Below are 18,559 nucleotides of genomic sequence, written 5' to 3'. Positions count from 1 at the left end.
GAAATAGCATAAATTATTAAAACACCTAACCACCACATCTCTATGGCTAGCTCTATTCAGCGTTTTGTTTTTCTCCAGATCATAACATTGGAATTCTCCTGTCTATTAAGCAGGCCCTTGGTTCCAAATACAAAAACTCTGCAGGGAGATCTATCTTCACCCAGTCAATATATCCTATATCTTAAGAAAACAGAACAAACTACTTCAAATAATAACCCTGAGAGAGTGGAGCACTTTACAGTTTAGTGAGTTGGGCCTCCAGTCATAGAGAGGGAAAACCTAGAAGGCAGGAAATTAAACATAGTAATATTTATTGCCTCTAACAAACATACTGATTAATACCGCCCTGAAAATTGAATACAGAGAGTTAGGAAATGTTAGATGAAAATACAGAAAGGCCTCACCGATCTTGGGGTGACTTATAGAACGAGACAGATTCAGACAAGATGAGACAGGCCGGAGACTGGACGAAACGCAATGCAATGGAATCATAAGGCGATTCACAAAGACAGGAGAAAGGAGGGAAGAGCAGATGAGAGGTGGACCTCCATGCGCACCTGAGTCTGGGGATGGGTGAGCAGTGAATGAAGGTGACCCCGGTTTAACTGGGTCAACTGGGCAAAGTCCAGGGTGGTAATCAACTGTGTGGCCAATGCTAGACGATCTCCCCCTCGATGTAAAAGCCACTTTTTCAGTGTTCTCATGTTCCGAGCTCTGTGGAAAGTCTTTTAGTTTTGGACTTCGATCAGCCGGTTCTTCTTGCTGATCAGTTCTATAATTCGGATTCTCCAAGGAACTGCTTTTTACCAAACCTCTTCCAGTCTGGCTCTCACTTTTACAGCTCCGGCCCACATCGGGAAAGGACAGTTTTGCTTTACAAGTTCCTGCAGGAGACCGGGGAGACTCGATATTAAAAGGAGCTTTGCTTCTGCAGGTAGGTGAGAAAGAGGCAAACACCGGTCTATCAGGTAATGATTTGGGGATGTCCAGCGTTAAGTGTGCCCGATTAGCAGATGACAGTTTGCCTTGAAATGGCTTTTGAGAAGAACAGTTTGTAACCGGCTGAAAGGATGGTTTCAATAAGACATTCTCTTTCCCGGTTAGTTTGCTTTGGTCCTCCTCTCCTGACACCTTCTCTGATACCAGCTGATTACTTTTTTCATCCACGCCCACAGAAGCCTCTGGATTATCAGTCAGATTCAAATTCTCACCCATCGAGATACTCCGGGACATCTTAGCCATTGAGCTAGTGGTTGGATTCATATATGACCTTGATTTTGGAGTCTTGAGTGTTTGGCTGCTGGCACCAGTATTGTCCACCTTCAAGTAAGTGTTCGGCAATGTCCGCCGGTGGTTAGTTCTTTGATCCTTCTCAGTCACTGGTTGAGGGCGTGCCTTAGTCGGAGACTCCACAATTGCTGCTTTGTCATCTAAGGAAAAAAGATCACATGCACAATTCTCTTGTTTAGAAACTTAGTTTGACCCATTCGTAATCTTCATTTGATTTCTGTGGAGTGTCTAAACAAATTTAAAGAAATCAAACAAAACTATGCATATTTTAGAGTAAACAAGAGACCCAAATCATTTAATCTTACCAGTACTTTAAATCCTAAGCAATGTGTTAATCTATTCATGTTTCTAAACCATTCAATTCACTGGCAGCCATCCATAAACCTTTGCACATGATCTCAAAACCCATATAGGTATGCTAAAAACTTTGCATCTGTTTCAAGATTACACATGTTCGGTTTCATAGATACTTTAAGCACACTGGGGTTTATACAACTATTCTTTATTTATTGCTGGTGTTCCTTACTGTGCGGCTATGACATTACAGCCACTTCAAAATTCTTTCATACAAGTTGTACAGAGCAGGAGAAGGAAAGGATTGAAACACGTAAAGATGAGGAGCAAAAAAGATGCAAAGAGGAAAGCCTCAGCAAACAAAATGAGAGTTTAAGAGGAGGTGATTCAGAGCGCCTTGAAACGAGTCTCAAACAGTGTTCTACCTATGGCATAAAATGTGTGTGGGGAAGTTAAAAAGGAAAACAATTGAATATTGTGTAATTTAAGAGAATCTTCTCACTGGAATGTTGACATTTCTTCTGTTTTGAGTTACCAAGTAGTTAATTAGCAGAAATCAAGCAAGAATTGTAAAACTACAACACAGTGTACAAATATACCTGCATGCATGTTAAAACAGATGAGGTGAACATCAATGAATGAAGAAAAAGTTACCTACCTTTGGTAACTATCTTTTAAGTGGATACTGTATCTACCTGCAGATTCCTCGCATTTGAATATCCCAGATGCAAGACTGGCTGAAAGAGCAGATTCTAAAATAGCTCTGCAACTACTAATTTGGCATCTTATTAATTATAAATTATAGTTTTCCCTTCAGAACGGGGGAAGTGGAATGGTCGGTGAGTAATCTGCAGGTAGATAAGAGTATCCTCCAAAAAGATTACTGCTGAAGGAAAAGACTTTTTTCTGATAGATACTTCTACCTGAAGATTCCTCACATTTGAAGCAATACTCCCTTAGGGGCAGGGTCTAAAGAAAATCATACAAGGAAATCCTGCAGGACAGAACTGCTTGACACCCATCACTTCAAAGTCCAAACAGCAATGTTTAGGAAAGGTATCAACGGAAGACCATGTCATTGCTTTGCAAATGTCATCCACTGGCATTTACATGGCTAAAACCGCTGTAGACGACTTTTCTGTGTTAGAGTGAACCTGAATTCCCTTGGGTGGTTCTTTCTTTGCCAAAACGTAACAGATCTTGAGGCACAAGATGATCCAGCATGAGTTATTTTGTGGACTGGCTTACCCTTCTTGCAACCTGATTAACTGATAAAGCTGATCATCAGATCTGATATGTTTTGTGCGCCGGATGAAGAAATTTACGACACATCTGGGATCCTACCTTTGCAGCATCTCCACCTCGTTTGTGTTGTGAGGGAGTAGGCAAAAAGGTTAGCAAGGTAATGAAACATCCTATCCCAAGTGAAAAGGGGACACACCACCTTAGAAAGAAAAGTAGGTTTTTGTTGGAAAACTAACTTGACTACGAAGCAGCACATAAGGAAGACATTCTTAAAGCTCCCTTAATGGGTAAGCTGATGTTATGGCAACCAAAGCCAACATTTTAATATTAAACATCTTCATTTGGTAACTACTTAAGGGGTCGAAGGTAGTCCTGTTCAAGGACGACAAAACAAAAGATAATTTTCGAATAGATCTATCATTATTGCAGGCTGAATGTGAAGAGGCGAGGGTGCTGGTGGAAGAGGTCCCCGCCTCCAACTCAGATGCTTGCATGGGTGACGTTGTAGAAGACACCTTCCCAAATTGCTGATCCCTGAATGGCTGGAGGGATACTGGGGCTGGATGAGTTTTGCTGCAGGTTCATGGTATGCAGGAGTCACCCATTTAACTCCCGAAATGGCGAGCGTGAGACGACCGGTGTTTTAATGTGCGTTTGTAACTGAAACCATGCACCGTAAAAGCGTGATGGGCATCGGAGAGGTGACTGGGGCTGGACTCCCCTCCCCACCCCACCTTTTTTCCCCTTGACTTTCTACATTTCCCTAGCAACTTGTGGTTGCTCTTTTTTCTATCTAATCTTAATCTTTCCCCAGTCTGGTAGCCTTGCGGCTACAGTCATGGCTGCGTGTTAGAGAGAGGCTGAAGTTGTTGAGTGAGCATGACTGAATGAGTAACGTGGCTAGGTGTACCTGGGGCTTGCAGGTGGGTGTTCGCTGCCAGGGCGCCTCATCAGTCTGGCACAGAAAATGTTATGGGTTGACTGCAGTGCATCGGAGTTTGGAACGACAATACAGATTATAATTTATTGCCTGTTTGGATGGGGACAGACGAGACCTGCCCTTTGTCCTCCGTTGTTGTAGGAGTAATGACTATTGTGGGTGGATTTTGTTACAGATTCTTGTTCGCATTCCACCATTGTAAAGTGCCAGGGGTTGATAACACAAGTTGGTTTCTTTTGATTTCTAGGGTGGGAGTTGTGGGCCTTAAACATGATTGGGGAGGCACAACTTGTTATTGCTGTGTTTACCCATGGGGTGGGGGAATTTTTTCATTATCATTTGTGATTTCTGGTGGCAGCGTCAGCAGGGTGCATATGATGGGGTTTGGGAAAGCCACGGACCAAAAGATGGGTCGTTTTAAGTTTGTATCATAAAACGTGCAGGGCTTGTTTCGTAAAATGGTACAGAGTGCAAACAACTCCGCAGGCATGTGACTTATGTGGCAATGCTGCAGGAGACACAAATATCGGACTCAGACTCAAAAGCTTCACAGGAAAAGGAGGGGTCAGATGTTCTCAGCCACTTATTCCACCTATACCCAGAGAAGAGCCATTTGGGTGGTCGCACAGGTTCTGTTCCAAGTCAGTAGTTATATAGCAGACAGAGGGGAGGTATATCTTGGTGAGGATGTCTGTCTGCTGAATGTTTATGCCCCAAATGTAGAGGATGGGGAGTTTTATTTGGGCTTGGAGAAACAGCTGCTATCATATGTTGGAGTGCCTGTATTGTGGGTAGGAGATTTTAATTGCATGTTGAATGGAGCGCTAGATGGGTACCCTCCGATATTGCACACTAAGCCCAACATGACAGCTGCTCTGCGAGGGGTGAAGGACCACCGCCTATGCTGCATCAATATATGGTGCACAACACACCTAGGTGCACAGAGCTACATGTGTTATACACCTGCACGCACCGTTTATAGCAGACTTGATTGATTCCTGGTGTCCGATGTGGCTGCTACTGTAGCCATACGAAAGCGCACGTTGGGGTGATTCCTTTCCGACCATGCCCCTGTGATGTTGGAGTGGGGGTCGGAGGGTGGTACACCCAGAGTCCCCCTTTGGTGTTTACAGCTGGAAGCCCTCAAAGACATTATGTTCCAGGAGAAACTAAGAAGTGACTAACTACCGGGTAGTTCAAGACTGTCTACCGCTAGTAGAGGAACAGAATGGAATAAACTGAAAGTGGTGACATATGGGGAGTGCATGTCCAAAGTGGGTGGTATGAGGAGATGCTTGAAAGTGGAGCTTACTGAGGCAGAGGATGCATTTGCTGGACTGCAGAGTGGGGGGCCCACAGTGTAGACACAGGGTGAGGCTTTACTACACGCCCAGCGCAGGGTGAGAGAAATATGAGACAGACTGAATTGTTCGGTCTGCTGTGAAAATCACCATTTACTGCACCAGAAGGGGGACAAATCAGGGAGATTGGAGTGGTTACTGAGGCGGGAATCCCCCGCCCCATAATACTGACACTCAGATGGGCTTCTAGCCACCATGCAGATTGGCATCAATTCCCTACTGGGTGCTCATTTGATTGCAGTGTATAAAGAGGGCCCACAGGTTGGGGAGATAGGGAGGTTTCTGAATGATTTGACACTTCTGTGCCTCACAGAGGAACAAAACAATGGCCTTGGGGGCTGGGCACTCCGACTTGAAAATCTGCTGGATGCAGTACAGAATATGGCGCGTTGCAAGTCCCTGGGCACCAACGGTCTCCCGATTGAGTACTTCCAGACATTCACGCATCCCTTGCGCATTCGTTTATCAGAGACCCAACAGGAGGCTAAGCAGATGGGACGTTTGTACACATGACTTGGGCTTGTACCGGACTCTGTACATACTGGTCAGAGGTTTTAGGCTGATTGCAGGAGACCACTGGATTCCCTGTTGAGGCGTCAATTAAGCATTGTCTCTTGGGGGTTCTTCTGGTCACCAGGCCAGGGACCCGTATGCAATACAGATTCACCCTATTGGGACTGGTGTTGGTCAAACGCCGTATTGCCATACATTGGATGCAACCTGCACCTCCGGCTTGATAAATGGAGGACGGATGTGTGTGAATGGGGTGTGGCAAAGGAGCGTCGTCTGCGTTTGGCTCGTTTAGATGAGAATGCGGAGCGTGATTTGGAGGCCATGGGGAAAATGTTGAAGAAACTTCTGATGACTGAGTGGATAGAAGTGGCGAACTCCACCTCGCCCATGTGGACACAGAAGACTGGTCCCCCGATCGATTAAATAATGTTGCGTGAGGGATGTAAATGGGGAGCGTGTATTGAATGACTGGATTCGTACAGACTGCAGTGGGGCAAGACATGGGACTAGCGGACCTAAATTGGATGGAGATGCAGTCTCCTGTGAGACCATTATTGAATATTGGATAAATTAAGCACTCACATTGGTGGATAGACTCTTCTCCAACCTGGTACGCCATGTTGCATTTCTATTACCTTATAGCGGAGTTGAGGGTCTGACCTAGGAGGCAGGGGCGATAGACTCCAGTATGTATCGAAGTCCACGTATAAGAGTTAAGATTCTGCAGGGTACAACACCCAACTGCCTGCCGCTGCCATGATTATTTTTCTTTGCGTTTTTTTAATATCTTAGGGGCGCCATGGTCAACAATTGAAGTGATACCTCAGCCGCCTCTAGAGTCCTGCTCGAAGACTGAGGTGCCACTGGAGAAATGAGGGGAGACACTGCTGGGTTGAAACCACATGGCACTAATGGGACAGGTGGGATCAGAGCAAAGGTGCTGAATGGGTCTCATATGGTCCCATGTGGGCAATAGGCACTCCAAAGAGGACGGCACTCTTCTGGACAGTTCCATCATAGTCTGAATGATGGAGGGCTGATATGAACCAATCACTAGAAAATCCAGATACTTCGGAGTCTGCACTGACATTGGTGGTAGAGGTGGAGGAGGAGGAGGGGACTGCACATGGGCCAGTGGTATCAATGATAGGCGTTGGGGAAAATTGCCACTAGTCCCGGGGAAGATGGAGCTGGGAGAGACTTACCTTTAGATTTTGATGTTCTTTGGGAGGAATCACTTTTTTCTTCTTGCGAGTCCTCTTCTTCTACTTAGAAGATGGTGAAGAGCAAGAAAGAGAGCTCCATCTCACCCTTGACCTGGTCCTCCTCCTCTGGTGACCCCTATGATCACACAAGCTAGGAAATGTTTGGCTCCTTTATGGCCTTAGAGTTTATCTGGAGGTAGAGGGTACACGTGTCATGCCTTGAACTGATGCACCATAGGCAGTTATTGTGCATATCTGTGATGCATCTATAGCCATCAAAAAGACAACTGGTTTAAAACCTGACATTTACAGTGGGGACATTTTCTCTACACTGCACCAAATGTTTTAGAGCAAACACTGCTACTCAAATAAGATGATGTGAAGCTCTGCATATGCACTGAAAGGCACAGAAAAAATTGAACTCACACCAGTGTATCAGGCAGGGTGCTTTGAACCCATGAAGATATCATTGTGGCACCAATTTCGACATATATTTGGAGTCAGTGGCCCTGCTGACATCGGAGACATTTTTCTGAAGATTCCAGATTCAGTCTTGCACACCTAGAATATTCAAATATGAGGGATCTGCAGGTAGAAGTATCCATCAGAAAAGGTCCACCACTGGATGTGAAAAACTGCTTTCTGCACAGGTCCTTGCATAGTTTTACCACGGTTTCAGACTTCACGTGTACTCTTGCTTTGCAATTGACACTGCTCTCCCAAGAATGCCTCTCAAAACAGTTTACTGTGGGATTTTTTTTCCTTGAAGTAAACTTTTATAGACATCTTTCTGGGGAAAACACATATGCTTCATCCAAATAAGCTGGCCAAGCAGTTGATATCACAGCGCCTGGTCTAGCTTTCCCTTCAGTATTACTGATGTAATGTGGTGGTGCTATCAAGCAAGGAGCCCAAGCTATTTCAGCATAATGCACATTTTGCAACAATGTTATCTCAAGCATTTATTTAAATGCCTAAATGTGGGTTCTGCTAGGCAGTGACCAGGCAACAGCACAGTCTGTGGTATCAATGAACAATACAAAATTATCCTTGAATGATGCCGCAACTGATCATTGTTGATAAAGGGCATGTACACTTTACCTTTATGACCATGTGTTTGTCTGCCCATTTAGCACATCACACTTGTCCAAAATTTTTTTAATTAAATCTTTAAGATAATTATTCCTATCTCTAGGTGTAACAAAAAAAACCCAAACAAGTTCTAACCTCTGGAATGAGCCGGCTAGCACTCCAGGTGCGAATTTCACGGGCTGAAGCTCCTTGGGTAGTCATTACGATACACTTGCTTGTGTAATACTACACCACTGACTCCCAGACAGATTTACAGGGTTACTCATTAGCATGCTTTATTACACCTTTGCTGAATAATGTTTACCATTACATCCTTTAGCATAATTTTAGACAAATATTGATACAGTACAAGGACTAACAGAGGCTGCCAATTTCTTGCCTGTTTTTAGATATAACCGTAGGTTTTCCATTACTAACTCTGATCGTTACTTCATTTTCATGTTTGCTATTATGGTTTACCCATTATGTAGAGACTTCACTGCACGGCAAATTTACAGATTATTTGTGTCATTCTTTCTCAATAGTTCTACCACACCAAACTTCTGCATTTCACAACTCCTAAATACTACGCATACTCCACTTGTTCCCAGAGAATTGTAGGGTGCAAGCTATCTGATTCAGATTAAAGAGACAGGTTTACGCTGTATGATCCTTATAATGGTGATTTAATTTCTGCTGGCTTAGTGAATCGTGGGTTTTGCTGTTGGCATAATTTAACACCGAAGCAAACGATACATGGTGTTTATACTTCCAGTTTTAACTGGCTGCCTCAATTACTGGGCTAATTCCTTTAGACTTTTCTCTTTCCATATTTGTAGCTCTAGAAACGTTGCTTGTGTTGCTAAAATAACGTATTGTTCTCTTTAATCTGTGCACATTACCAGTAAGGCTGCTAGAGGCTGCACGTTTTTCCTTACCTCACCCCTGCCGGCCTGCTTCGTAGTTGAAGATATAAATCAAAACTGACGGTCACAATCCAGAGGGCTCCTTTTATGGACATCATTTATTAAACATCATGGATAGAAAGCTAATCCAAACCTTCTCACAAAACGCAAATTATTTCATACTCACAGAACCACCCTAAAGGCTCTCACTGCGGCCACTTACACCAAGTAGTGTACCCGAAACCATGTGCTATCCAGCATACTTAGAGAAAAGTTCAACATTAGCCCTGAAAGGATGGTATCAAACACGCAAATAATTTTGGCTCACCAGTTTCCAAAGGAATTGTATTGTACAACGAGTAAAAATGCAGACCTTTTACGTCCAAAACTCAGTTCAATTCGGAAGAAACACAAAAGACTAAATAGATTAACATCCCAATAGTAACCTGCATAGAACCACGAAAAAACATGGGCATTGTAGGCTTGAAGAAAACATTGTCCCCCGTGTAGTTTTAACAACCAAAACAGCATGAACATACTTTGTGCTGTGGAATACATAAGAGGCAACTTAAAAATACCATGGAGTGCAAAAGGGGGGTGGGGAAGGGACAGCGGGTAGTGAGACACTTGACTTTTACAGTGTAAGACGCATTGAATGAACTAATTCCCTCCAGAGGAGGTTACACAGGCCTGACATGTAATTGGCATACAGTCTAGAGCTCTACGCACAATGTCTTACCTTCGTGGATGAGATCTTGCACGGACTGGGTCTTTCTCATCCCTGTGGTCAAATGATCCAATGGAAAAGGCAACACTCCTCTCTCAAAGCCATTAACAAAACTGTTGGTGCTATCCGAGGCAGGTAGGCGCTTCCTCTGGTTGTTGCTGCTCTTGGAGTTCACATAGCGGGGAAGAAGATTCAGTCCATCGCAGATTTGCTGCCTCTCTTTTCCAGTTGTTACCACATCTGTGGGTTGCGTCTTGGCCTCAGGGTTGGGCATAGAGTCCAAGTTTGATGAAGAGCGAGACTGGTTCCTGCAACAGTAATATATTGTAATATATATGCAATGGATTTTTGTTCACAATAACTAGAATATTTGATTGTAACATACCAAAGAGCAGCAGGATTGTTCATTCGACCTACACTGAAGCTATTCAAATGATGTATGCAACTTGCAGCTTTAAGATACTTGGGTGGGGAATGGGGAAGCTGAGATTTAAGCAAGCCCTGCCTCCAGGTGAATGAAGGATCGGTGCAGCGCAGATGGAAACAATGACACGGCAAAGTGCTGTTATTCCAGATAAACCAGTTAACTAATCCACACTGCTGACACTACTGAAAAAAAAGTATTACAAAAAATTGCCAACACGACAGAGTTGGAGAACAGAGACTCAGCTTTGGGCATGGCTCCAAAGAATAAGTAAGTGATCTAACTTTAAAACCGATATGTACAACACCTGCACTCTTTCAGACTGCAATATCCAAATTTGTTTTTAGGAAAATAGTAATTTGGCAGTCTTACTAACAGCCAGGAGGTTCTCAAAAGCGGTAGGTCACGGTGCAAGGGACCAAAAGAGCAAGCAGAGAGCTCTGCAAATCATGAAAACGTCTACCTCATATAATTGTGACAATCATTGACAAAATGTTCTTATTAAGGACATGCATCGCACTGGCATCCTTTATTTTGGGGGTCTTGCAATATTTTAGGACCAGACGCCCTTGCCCATCTCTCCCGCAAAAGTAAAAACCTTTTACATACACACATTTTCTAAATACTGTAGAAGTGATGTGGTGCCCGACAAAACTACTGGTTAGTAGGTTTTTCTCATCTACAGAGACTACAGTTTAAAGCAAATTTAGCTTTAAGAAGAGGGCGGTGAGCGAATGGGGATATACTCCAATAAAAATGTTTGACTCTTAAACCCATGCTCTGAAATTTCCCTACTCCTGAAGAATGATTAATGTCACATGTTGAGGTCAGTGGGACAAACGGCTTCAAGGGCAGATTAGATCGGAACAGTGACCTGCTTAGAAGGTGGCAGTCTGCTTCCTTTGGTTTCTTAAGGGTAGAAAGCAGGGACTAAAGGAAGGTGCTTTCACAGAGAGCATGTAGGATGGTCACACGGAGAATCAGCTTGGCTTTTTTCAGTCAGCAGCTGCCTTTGTAGTGGGGAATGAAATGCTTCCTAGCCATGCTTACTGCCTCTAGGAGAGGGCATACCCCACAGTTTGACGACTCCTGATTCTTTATGAAAGAACGGAAGTAGAGCCAGTTAGAGCTCTACACACAAGTGGTCATGAATATTCTCTGCAAATCGGAAGCAGAAAATTGCAGGCTCAACCAAAGATACAAACTCAATTTCGACTTTTCACTAGAAGGATGTTTACATCACTTCGGAATTTTGAAAGTAAAGTTGAATGCTTTGTATTCCGACTAAATCCTGGACCAAAACGAAGCATATTTACTGATCCTAATTGACCTGTCCTCAACATTTGACACTGTCAAACACGGCAACTTGCTAGAACTCCTGAAACACAGAATGGGACTGTCTGGAGCTGTATTTAACTGGCTCGCCTCTTTCCTCCAAAATAGATCCCAAAGATTCAAGGTCAGTCAATCCCTATCCAATTCCATGCCAGTCACGCTAGGAGTGCCACAAGGCTCCTCCCTCTCACCCACCCTCTTCAACCTCTTCATGGATCCTCTCCCCGAACTTCTCAGCCTCGTTAAGATTCACTTCCATATGTATGCAGACGACACCCAAATCTACATTAAGATCAACTCACTGGAAGACATCAAATCGCTCAACACCACTCTACAAAAAACCCAAACATGGCTGGCTGAAAACCACCTGAAACTAAACTCCCTCAAAACGGAATTCCTCCTTATCGCTCCCCCTAACAAAACACCCTCTATCCTGGTCTGGCTGAAGCACTTAACTGCTCTCAAAGGTCAACCTCTCATTGTTGACTCAGCGAAATTGCTTGGCATAACTCTGGACAGAAACCTAAAAATGCAGAAGCATATCAGCGCTTCCACAAAAGGAGCTAACTTCCACATGAGGACACTGTGCAAACTGAAACCCTTTCTGCCATCCTTCGATTTCAAACAAGCAGTTCAAGCCCTAGTAATCCCTAGAGTGGAAATGGGGCGGTCACCTTATGCGGCCTCCCAAGATCGTCGACAGCCTCGCTAAGAGCCGCCATCAACTCCGCGGCGAGACTCATCACGGGCTCTAAGAGAACCTCTCACTTCTCCTGACACCACAACGATTTGCCAAGAAAAAAAAATCTACAACCGATCCTTCTCTGGTATGGCTCCCAGGATCTGGAACGCGTTGCCCATTGAAACAAGAATTAACCCTTCCTCTGCCACCTTCAAAAAAAGAAGTGAAAGCGATCCTCATGGCGAAATGTACGTGAATTTACTGTCTTATTACTGTACTCTTGTTCTCCCAGATCTGTTTTTATGCTCCATTCTGTTCTCTCTCTGCTATCGTTAGCTGCCTTATTACTTCGATGAGCATTGTACTTTTGGACGCACCTATATCTTTGTTTGCTATGGTTACACCTTGTTTTCTACATGTTACTTGTAAAGCGCTCCGATACTCGCAAGGGTCTTGTTCGCGCTATATAAAACCTTCAAATAAATAAATAAAGGGCCGTTGGAGTACTAGGGTCTAGGAAACACTGCAAGGAATTCTTGAGAAACTCAAGTCTACAAAATGGAAAATGAAGGTGAACAAGCAGTATACAGGGTTTAGCCCAAAACCTAACCAGATTTGGCTGCAAGGCAGCATATGTGGAAATCTATAAAAGGTCTAAGCAACACAATAACAAGGGCTTGAATATCACCGATATTCCTAGCTAACTAAGTGCTTAGACTGACTTAAGGCTGCTCGTCATGGAGGAGACTACCCCAGGACAGTTTTGGCTTGGCCTATCCTTGCCTATTACAAGGTTTACTTGTTCTTAGTAGGCCCAGCGATCGATCCAATAGAACACCAACAGGCTGAAAACTGTATTCAAGATAGGCTAACTTCCCAACAGTAGGAGTACGTATTGATATTACCCAGCTGTATGATGCAGTGCACGGCAGAGTGGCAGCTGGCAAAATGGCTGAATGTCTATTCCAGCAGGAACAGTGCATCTTTGCACAGCAGTTACAAATATACTCTCCCCTTTGCCTCCCTATTGAAATAATTGTAGAATGCACATAACAGCTTTGAGCCTAGAGAGGCTGAGGAGTAGGTTGGCTTATAATGACCAATGATAGAAATCTCAAAATGTGAAAATCACCCAAAGCTAGAAGCCCGTGTCTAATATAACAACCTGATCTAATCACAGAAAGCACTATCTGAGAGACTACCACCTCCTGAGGAACCAATGTATTGGCATAATCACTGGGAGCACCCTCTTCAACACCACGCCATAATTTATTTCTGTGCTTGGAGTGTCCAACACAGGTCCCTGAGAACTAGTCATATGCCAGATTCAGGATAACTAATTGGGAATGAGCTTCATGTAGATTTGATAAGCGTTAATGGATCTTATGCATACATCTTTAAAATTTGCAATGGATCCTGCTATCCTGGACATATGATCAACACACTGAATTGAGCAAGAAGTAATTTAGAGAGTGGCTTTGAAGAGCTTGGTTCCAAGCAAGCTGTGACTCTGGTGTACTGGACTTTTCCCACACTAGAACTTGCCTTGCCATTCTAATACAATTAAAATGCTGGAAATCCTCATCTGGAAATCAGGTAAGAATAGGGACACGAAGGATCAAGCATTAAGGCCAGCAGCAACTCTGTCATCCCATAAGGCAAAGAAATTCAAGGTACAATCTAATAGTCTTGACAAGCTCAATCAACTCTTCGGGTACTCTGAACCAGAAATGAAAATGTCCCTTTCCTCTGTTGAGGATTTAAGCCCATAGGTTCCTGAAGTAGCACAAAAAGCAGGCGAGTGCTTGTGATTAATAAAACGTGCAACAGACTTTGCTGGTTTGCATTGGTGAATCGCGAGGTCAAAATTGTCCATGACGGCAAAAATATCTTCCCTGAAAGCATGTATCATTTTGGACTTTTGATGTTAAAAGGAATTAAACAAAGAGACTTGTTCTGACACTACCAGTATGTGGATGCCTTAACAATAAGGTGCTAAACTTAGCAAAAAAATAGCTTTTGCAAGACAAGGAAGACTACACTGTCATCTGCATTATAAAAAGGGTGGAAAAGTTCTCATACAGAAGTAGTTGGATTCAGGATGTTGGCGAAATTGTTGAAGACCAACTAAGCAGCAGTGAGCTAGATGGCACTGACCTCAAAGTTTTCAAGAGAAAGGTGGAAGTGTACAGTCTCAGCACCGAGTTTGAATAGCAAAAATGTGCATTTAAATCACCAGAAGATGTTGTCAGGATTGGAGAGATCGAACCGGAACAAGGAAAATATCTTTGAAAATGCCCTCTACAATACAAAACCTCACTGCAGAAGCTAGGTGTGAGAAGTTGCCCTGGCATATGCTGGTCACTAGTTATAGTGGCCACCTTGCACCAGTCCAATTTGACTCTTATGGTAGATAGGTTTAAGACAACCTTTTAAAGAAAGCTATCCTAGTGGTAGCTGTGGAGAGCAGCCTTCAGGCTAAGTCTCTGAGGAATGTAAAGCAGCTTGTTTTACCTTATAATCTCTTGAATTACCAAATGAAAAGGACACCACACGTATATATATCATATATATATGTATTTATTTCTAGATACACTCTACTATTCGCTTTATGAGATTAGAACCCAGATACACATTCAAATGTCAACAGTTCTCAATAAATTAAGCACAAATATGGCTGGAGCCCTAGGGGCGTACCAGACCATATACTAAGAAAATGGTTTAACAAAGTCGACTTGCAAAATGACAAATCCTAGGGCCTTGGGAATCGCTGGGGCTTCACTACTGCAGAGTTAGCAGGTAAGTAACAAGCCCACGGGAGACGCGTGCAGTGTCTAAACACAGCCGCGAGTTTCCTATAGGTTACAATGGAGCAAGTCGCGGTTTGTATTTTAAAGTTTTAGGGCACTTCGAAGAAGTCAACAAGCAAACCACTTACAGGGTAAGTATTTCGAGGGCCAACACACACTTGGGCACCGGAGTGCACGAGTTACCTCACCCAGGGAAGCCGCGTGCAAAGGTGTCTTTTGGTGTCGGGTCGCGAGGCTGTTTTGAATGGAGACCAATGAAGACTTGTTGCTTGAGACGACTGAAGAGGTGTCCGCTGGAATCCGAAGGTGGATTGAAGATGAAGAGGACCTGAAAATTGAGGGGACAGTGTTCAAAGTCACTTGCCAGTGACCGATGGCCAGCAGGATGGATGACCACAGATGTCACGTCGTTTCAGGTCGTCGATGGTGATTTGTCTCTTTGCTCACGAGGTCCAGGAGGGATCGACGATGACCAGCAGCTGGATTCGGAGTGTCCCACGACGTCTGCAGCTGATGACGGTGTCGGCAACCGGATTGGAGCCAACAAGCCTTGGCAACTGCAAGTCTAGTGTGAACAGAAGATAGTCGGTGATGCAGACCAGCAAGGTCTGATGGACTCACCCAGCGAGGGTAAGTGAGGGCAGGTCCGGAGCAACCAGGAGAGCCCTTGAAGTCGGTTAGAAAGTCTTCGGGAGAGTCACTAGCCAACGCAAGTAACCACGAAGACGCCTTCACAGGAAAAGTTTCACAGGAGCCCACGGTCACTCGGGACGGGGTAGGTCGCTGATTTTTGGAACAAGACCGGCTAGGGACTTGGGCCACAAATTGTCCAAAGCACATGTTCATAGAACGTTGTTTAGGGTTTGCACTCTAAATCAGTGCACGGTTCCCAGGTATTGCTGTTCCTCGTCACTCGTGGGGTCCAGATGCCACAGCTTCGCTGGGGACTCAAAATGGCCGTCGAGAGGTCAGGAAATCCGCTTCTGGGGCCGCAGGGACTTCGGACTCAGGCGGGAGCTGTGAAGTTTGCAACCGTTGATTGAGGTTATAGGTGCCTGCCAAAGCAGGGGGAGTCACTCCTCGACTCCAAGGGAGATTCTTCAGTCTTCCAGAGATAGTGGAACGTCGAAGAGCCAGGATTCTTCTTTGTAGAGCGTCGTCCAGGGTAATCTGAATTGCATTGGCAATGCTTGCTATCTTATAGTGAAGATAGGGGAGGGACTAGCTCTATGACCACTCCTCTAGGAGGGTCAGGGTAGTGGGTGGTTACACCCACTTCCCTTTGTCCAGTTTCGCGCCAGAGCAGGGGCAGGTAGCCCCTGAACCGGTTTGAGCTGGCATATGCACAGAGGAGCCTACTGCTCCCCCAGTGCAGGACTTCAAAGCCCTCTAAGAGTGCACCCACCCAGCTCCAATACACTAAATCCTGTCTGGGAGGTGGTGACACCTTCCTGTGACAGGATACCTTTTGTTGGGCTTCCTCCACTGCGAGTTTCGGTCAGCAGCAGGAGGGCAGCCCAGTGTCTGTGCTGGTGGCATCCATTTTGTGATGCCAGGGCTCTAGGAGATTTCTACAGTTTAGTACAGTGGGTACATGTCATCCCCTCTAGAAGGGTGGGATCATACTCCCACACCAGTTACTGGTGTGGGGGTATGATTCCAAGTTGTTTGACACCAAACACGACATGTTTTGATGCAGTAATTCCAAAATTAGCATTTACTGCGAGGTTATAATGCACTTAAGAGTATATGGTTTAACCGCATCCACAAACAGCAGCAGAGAATAGACTCTGCCAGCTGCAGAGGGGTCCTGCTCATGCAGAAGCACCCCCTCACATTGTAAACCAAGCACCCTGCCCTCAGGTTTGTTAGGGCCTGCAATAGGGGTGGCTGATAGGTTTATATGTGTGTGTGTGTATGGTGAGATATAGGAACCTATACCTCAGTGAGGAGTGCCAACACTACCTCACACAGGCTGCAGTAGCAGTCCTGTGGTGTTTGATTGAGAATACTTCCCAGGGGTGGCATAATACATGCTGCAGCCCCTGGTAGGCCTGTGAAGTAACAATGCCCTAGGTACCTAAGGTACCATATACTAGGGGCTCATAAGGTACCACATTATCCAATCACTAGTGCATCTAATATGCACACCAAGTTGTTTAGAGAGATTAGTGAGACGGGGCCCTGATTAGCAGGGACCCAGCCAGACTATAGCCAGAAACCAGTGTATACATCAGAAAAAAAGTGGGGGCAACATAAGTGCAGATCCTACTCTCCTACACAAGGCAAACATTTACATTACCAAAATAGGCAGGTTAGTCAATGTGCCAACAAATTCAGTGTTTAACAGCTCTGATTTATTTCAGTTTCATGATTTGAGATACAAAAATTACTGCAACCTAAGGTGGACATCTTAAGTTCCAAAAGCAAAAGCGTGAGTCAAGCAAGGGTTTCTGATCTAAATTCAGATCAGAAGCCAGTAACTGATCTAGGAGCATTTGAAGAAAAGCACTTAAAAGGGTGACTCAGTAGTATAAGTGGTCACAATGCTCAAATTTAGGGTGCAACTCAGGATGGTCATATAAAATTAACGTGTTTCATCAAGAAATGGTATCAACATGGAAAAGCAGAATTCAAATTTTCCATCCTAAGTGGATAAAGAAAACGTTGTAGACCAGATAGATTGAAGCTTAATGGTGTGAGATATACATAGCTTTGCCTTTAGCCCTACCTTCATGTTGGCTATTAACCCCTTCAGCGCTGCGCGGATTCCCCCGCGGTGCTGAAGGGTTCTAGCGCGGGCGGGGCCATGACGGAACGGTTCCGTCATGAGCACAGCTCAACCGATGCTCATGACGGAACCGTTCCGTCATGAGCATCGAAGGGGTTAATGGTAGGATATCAACCACCCACCTCCTGGATTGGTGTAAACGAAACCTTGTCAAGATCATTCTTTCTGGGATGAGAGACTAGAAAGGGATGCCCACTCTGCTGCTCTTTCCCCTTAACATAAATCCCTCTGTAGCCACGAGTAAAGCAGACAGAAAACCAGGCTTCCCGTTTGTCCAACAAAAACATAAAATAACTTTGGTGATGTGAGTAGTGGAAGCGGAAGGAAGTGGAGTTTTATTTGGTGCGAGTGGTTATCCACCTCAAGAAATTAGAACACCATTGTCAGATGAATCCTAAAGTCACTAAATTAACTTAAGCTCTACCCCCTGGTAGCTATGGCAGAAAAGACAGGTGTAACTTGGGGCAAGGTGAAAAGTACTTATAATGTGCAAAAACAAGAGTATATTTTAATGAACAAAATGGCAGCAAAACGCCAAAATGCCAATAAGAGGGAACGGAGCTACGTGTTTAAAAAGTGAAAATTGCACCAAAAAGCCCTAAACACAAATGATCGCCTATGGTCGGGTAGACTGGGACCTAAGAGCACTTTGAGGCCAACTGCGATGATTCAGAGGTTTGATGCACCAAGCAGGACAGCCTGTTCAAGGATTTGACTTGCTTACTTAGTCTGTAAAATGGAAGTCAAAATCACTCAGAGGGGCTAGGTAGATAGCTGTACTAAGAAAGGTCTCACTGACGTTGAATAGGCATAGAGCAAGGTTTCGCTGAAGGTGTTTGGTTTTGGAGAGAAAAAGCTCAGATTGAAATACGTTTTTTTGAAGCTCCGAATCTCCCAGTGGGGGGGAAACTGATTTGCAGCTGCAGAGAATGCTCCAAGTGAAAGAACCAGTGTCTCCAGCTCAGG

General features: G+C 44.4%; 1 protein-coding gene across 3 annotated transcripts in view; it reads right to left on the bottom strand.

Annotated features, from left to right (window-relative positions):
- The window catches only part of MAPKBP1 (mitogen-activated protein kinase binding protein 1), a 953,926-nt gene that overhangs the window by 24,261 nt on the left and 911,106 nt on the right, over positions 1-18,559 (bottom strand). Inside the window, exons 28-29 of one of the 3 annotated variants that reach the window (XM_085627077.1) lie at positions 9,564-9,859; positions 405-1,430 (exon numbers count right to left, since the gene is read on the bottom strand). In XM_085627077.1, the coding sequence (XP_085483203.1) occupies positions 405-1,430; positions 9,564-9,859 (1,322 nt within the window). The remainder of the gene's footprint in view (positions 1-404; positions 1,431-9,563; positions 9,860-18,559) is intronic. The other 2 variants (XM_085627078.1, XM_085627079.1) reach the window with 2 other exon arrangements.

The sequence above is a fragment of the Triturus cristatus genome, chromosome 9 (genome assembly GCF_964204655.1).
Source record: "Triturus cristatus chromosome 9, aTriCri1.1, whole genome shotgun sequence".
Taxonomy (NCBI): Eukaryota; Metazoa; Chordata; class Amphibia; order Caudata; family Salamandridae; genus Triturus; species Triturus cristatus.
The sequence above is the reverse complement of the archived record's forward strand: the minus strand, read 5'-3'. Positions and strand labels throughout refer to the sequence as shown.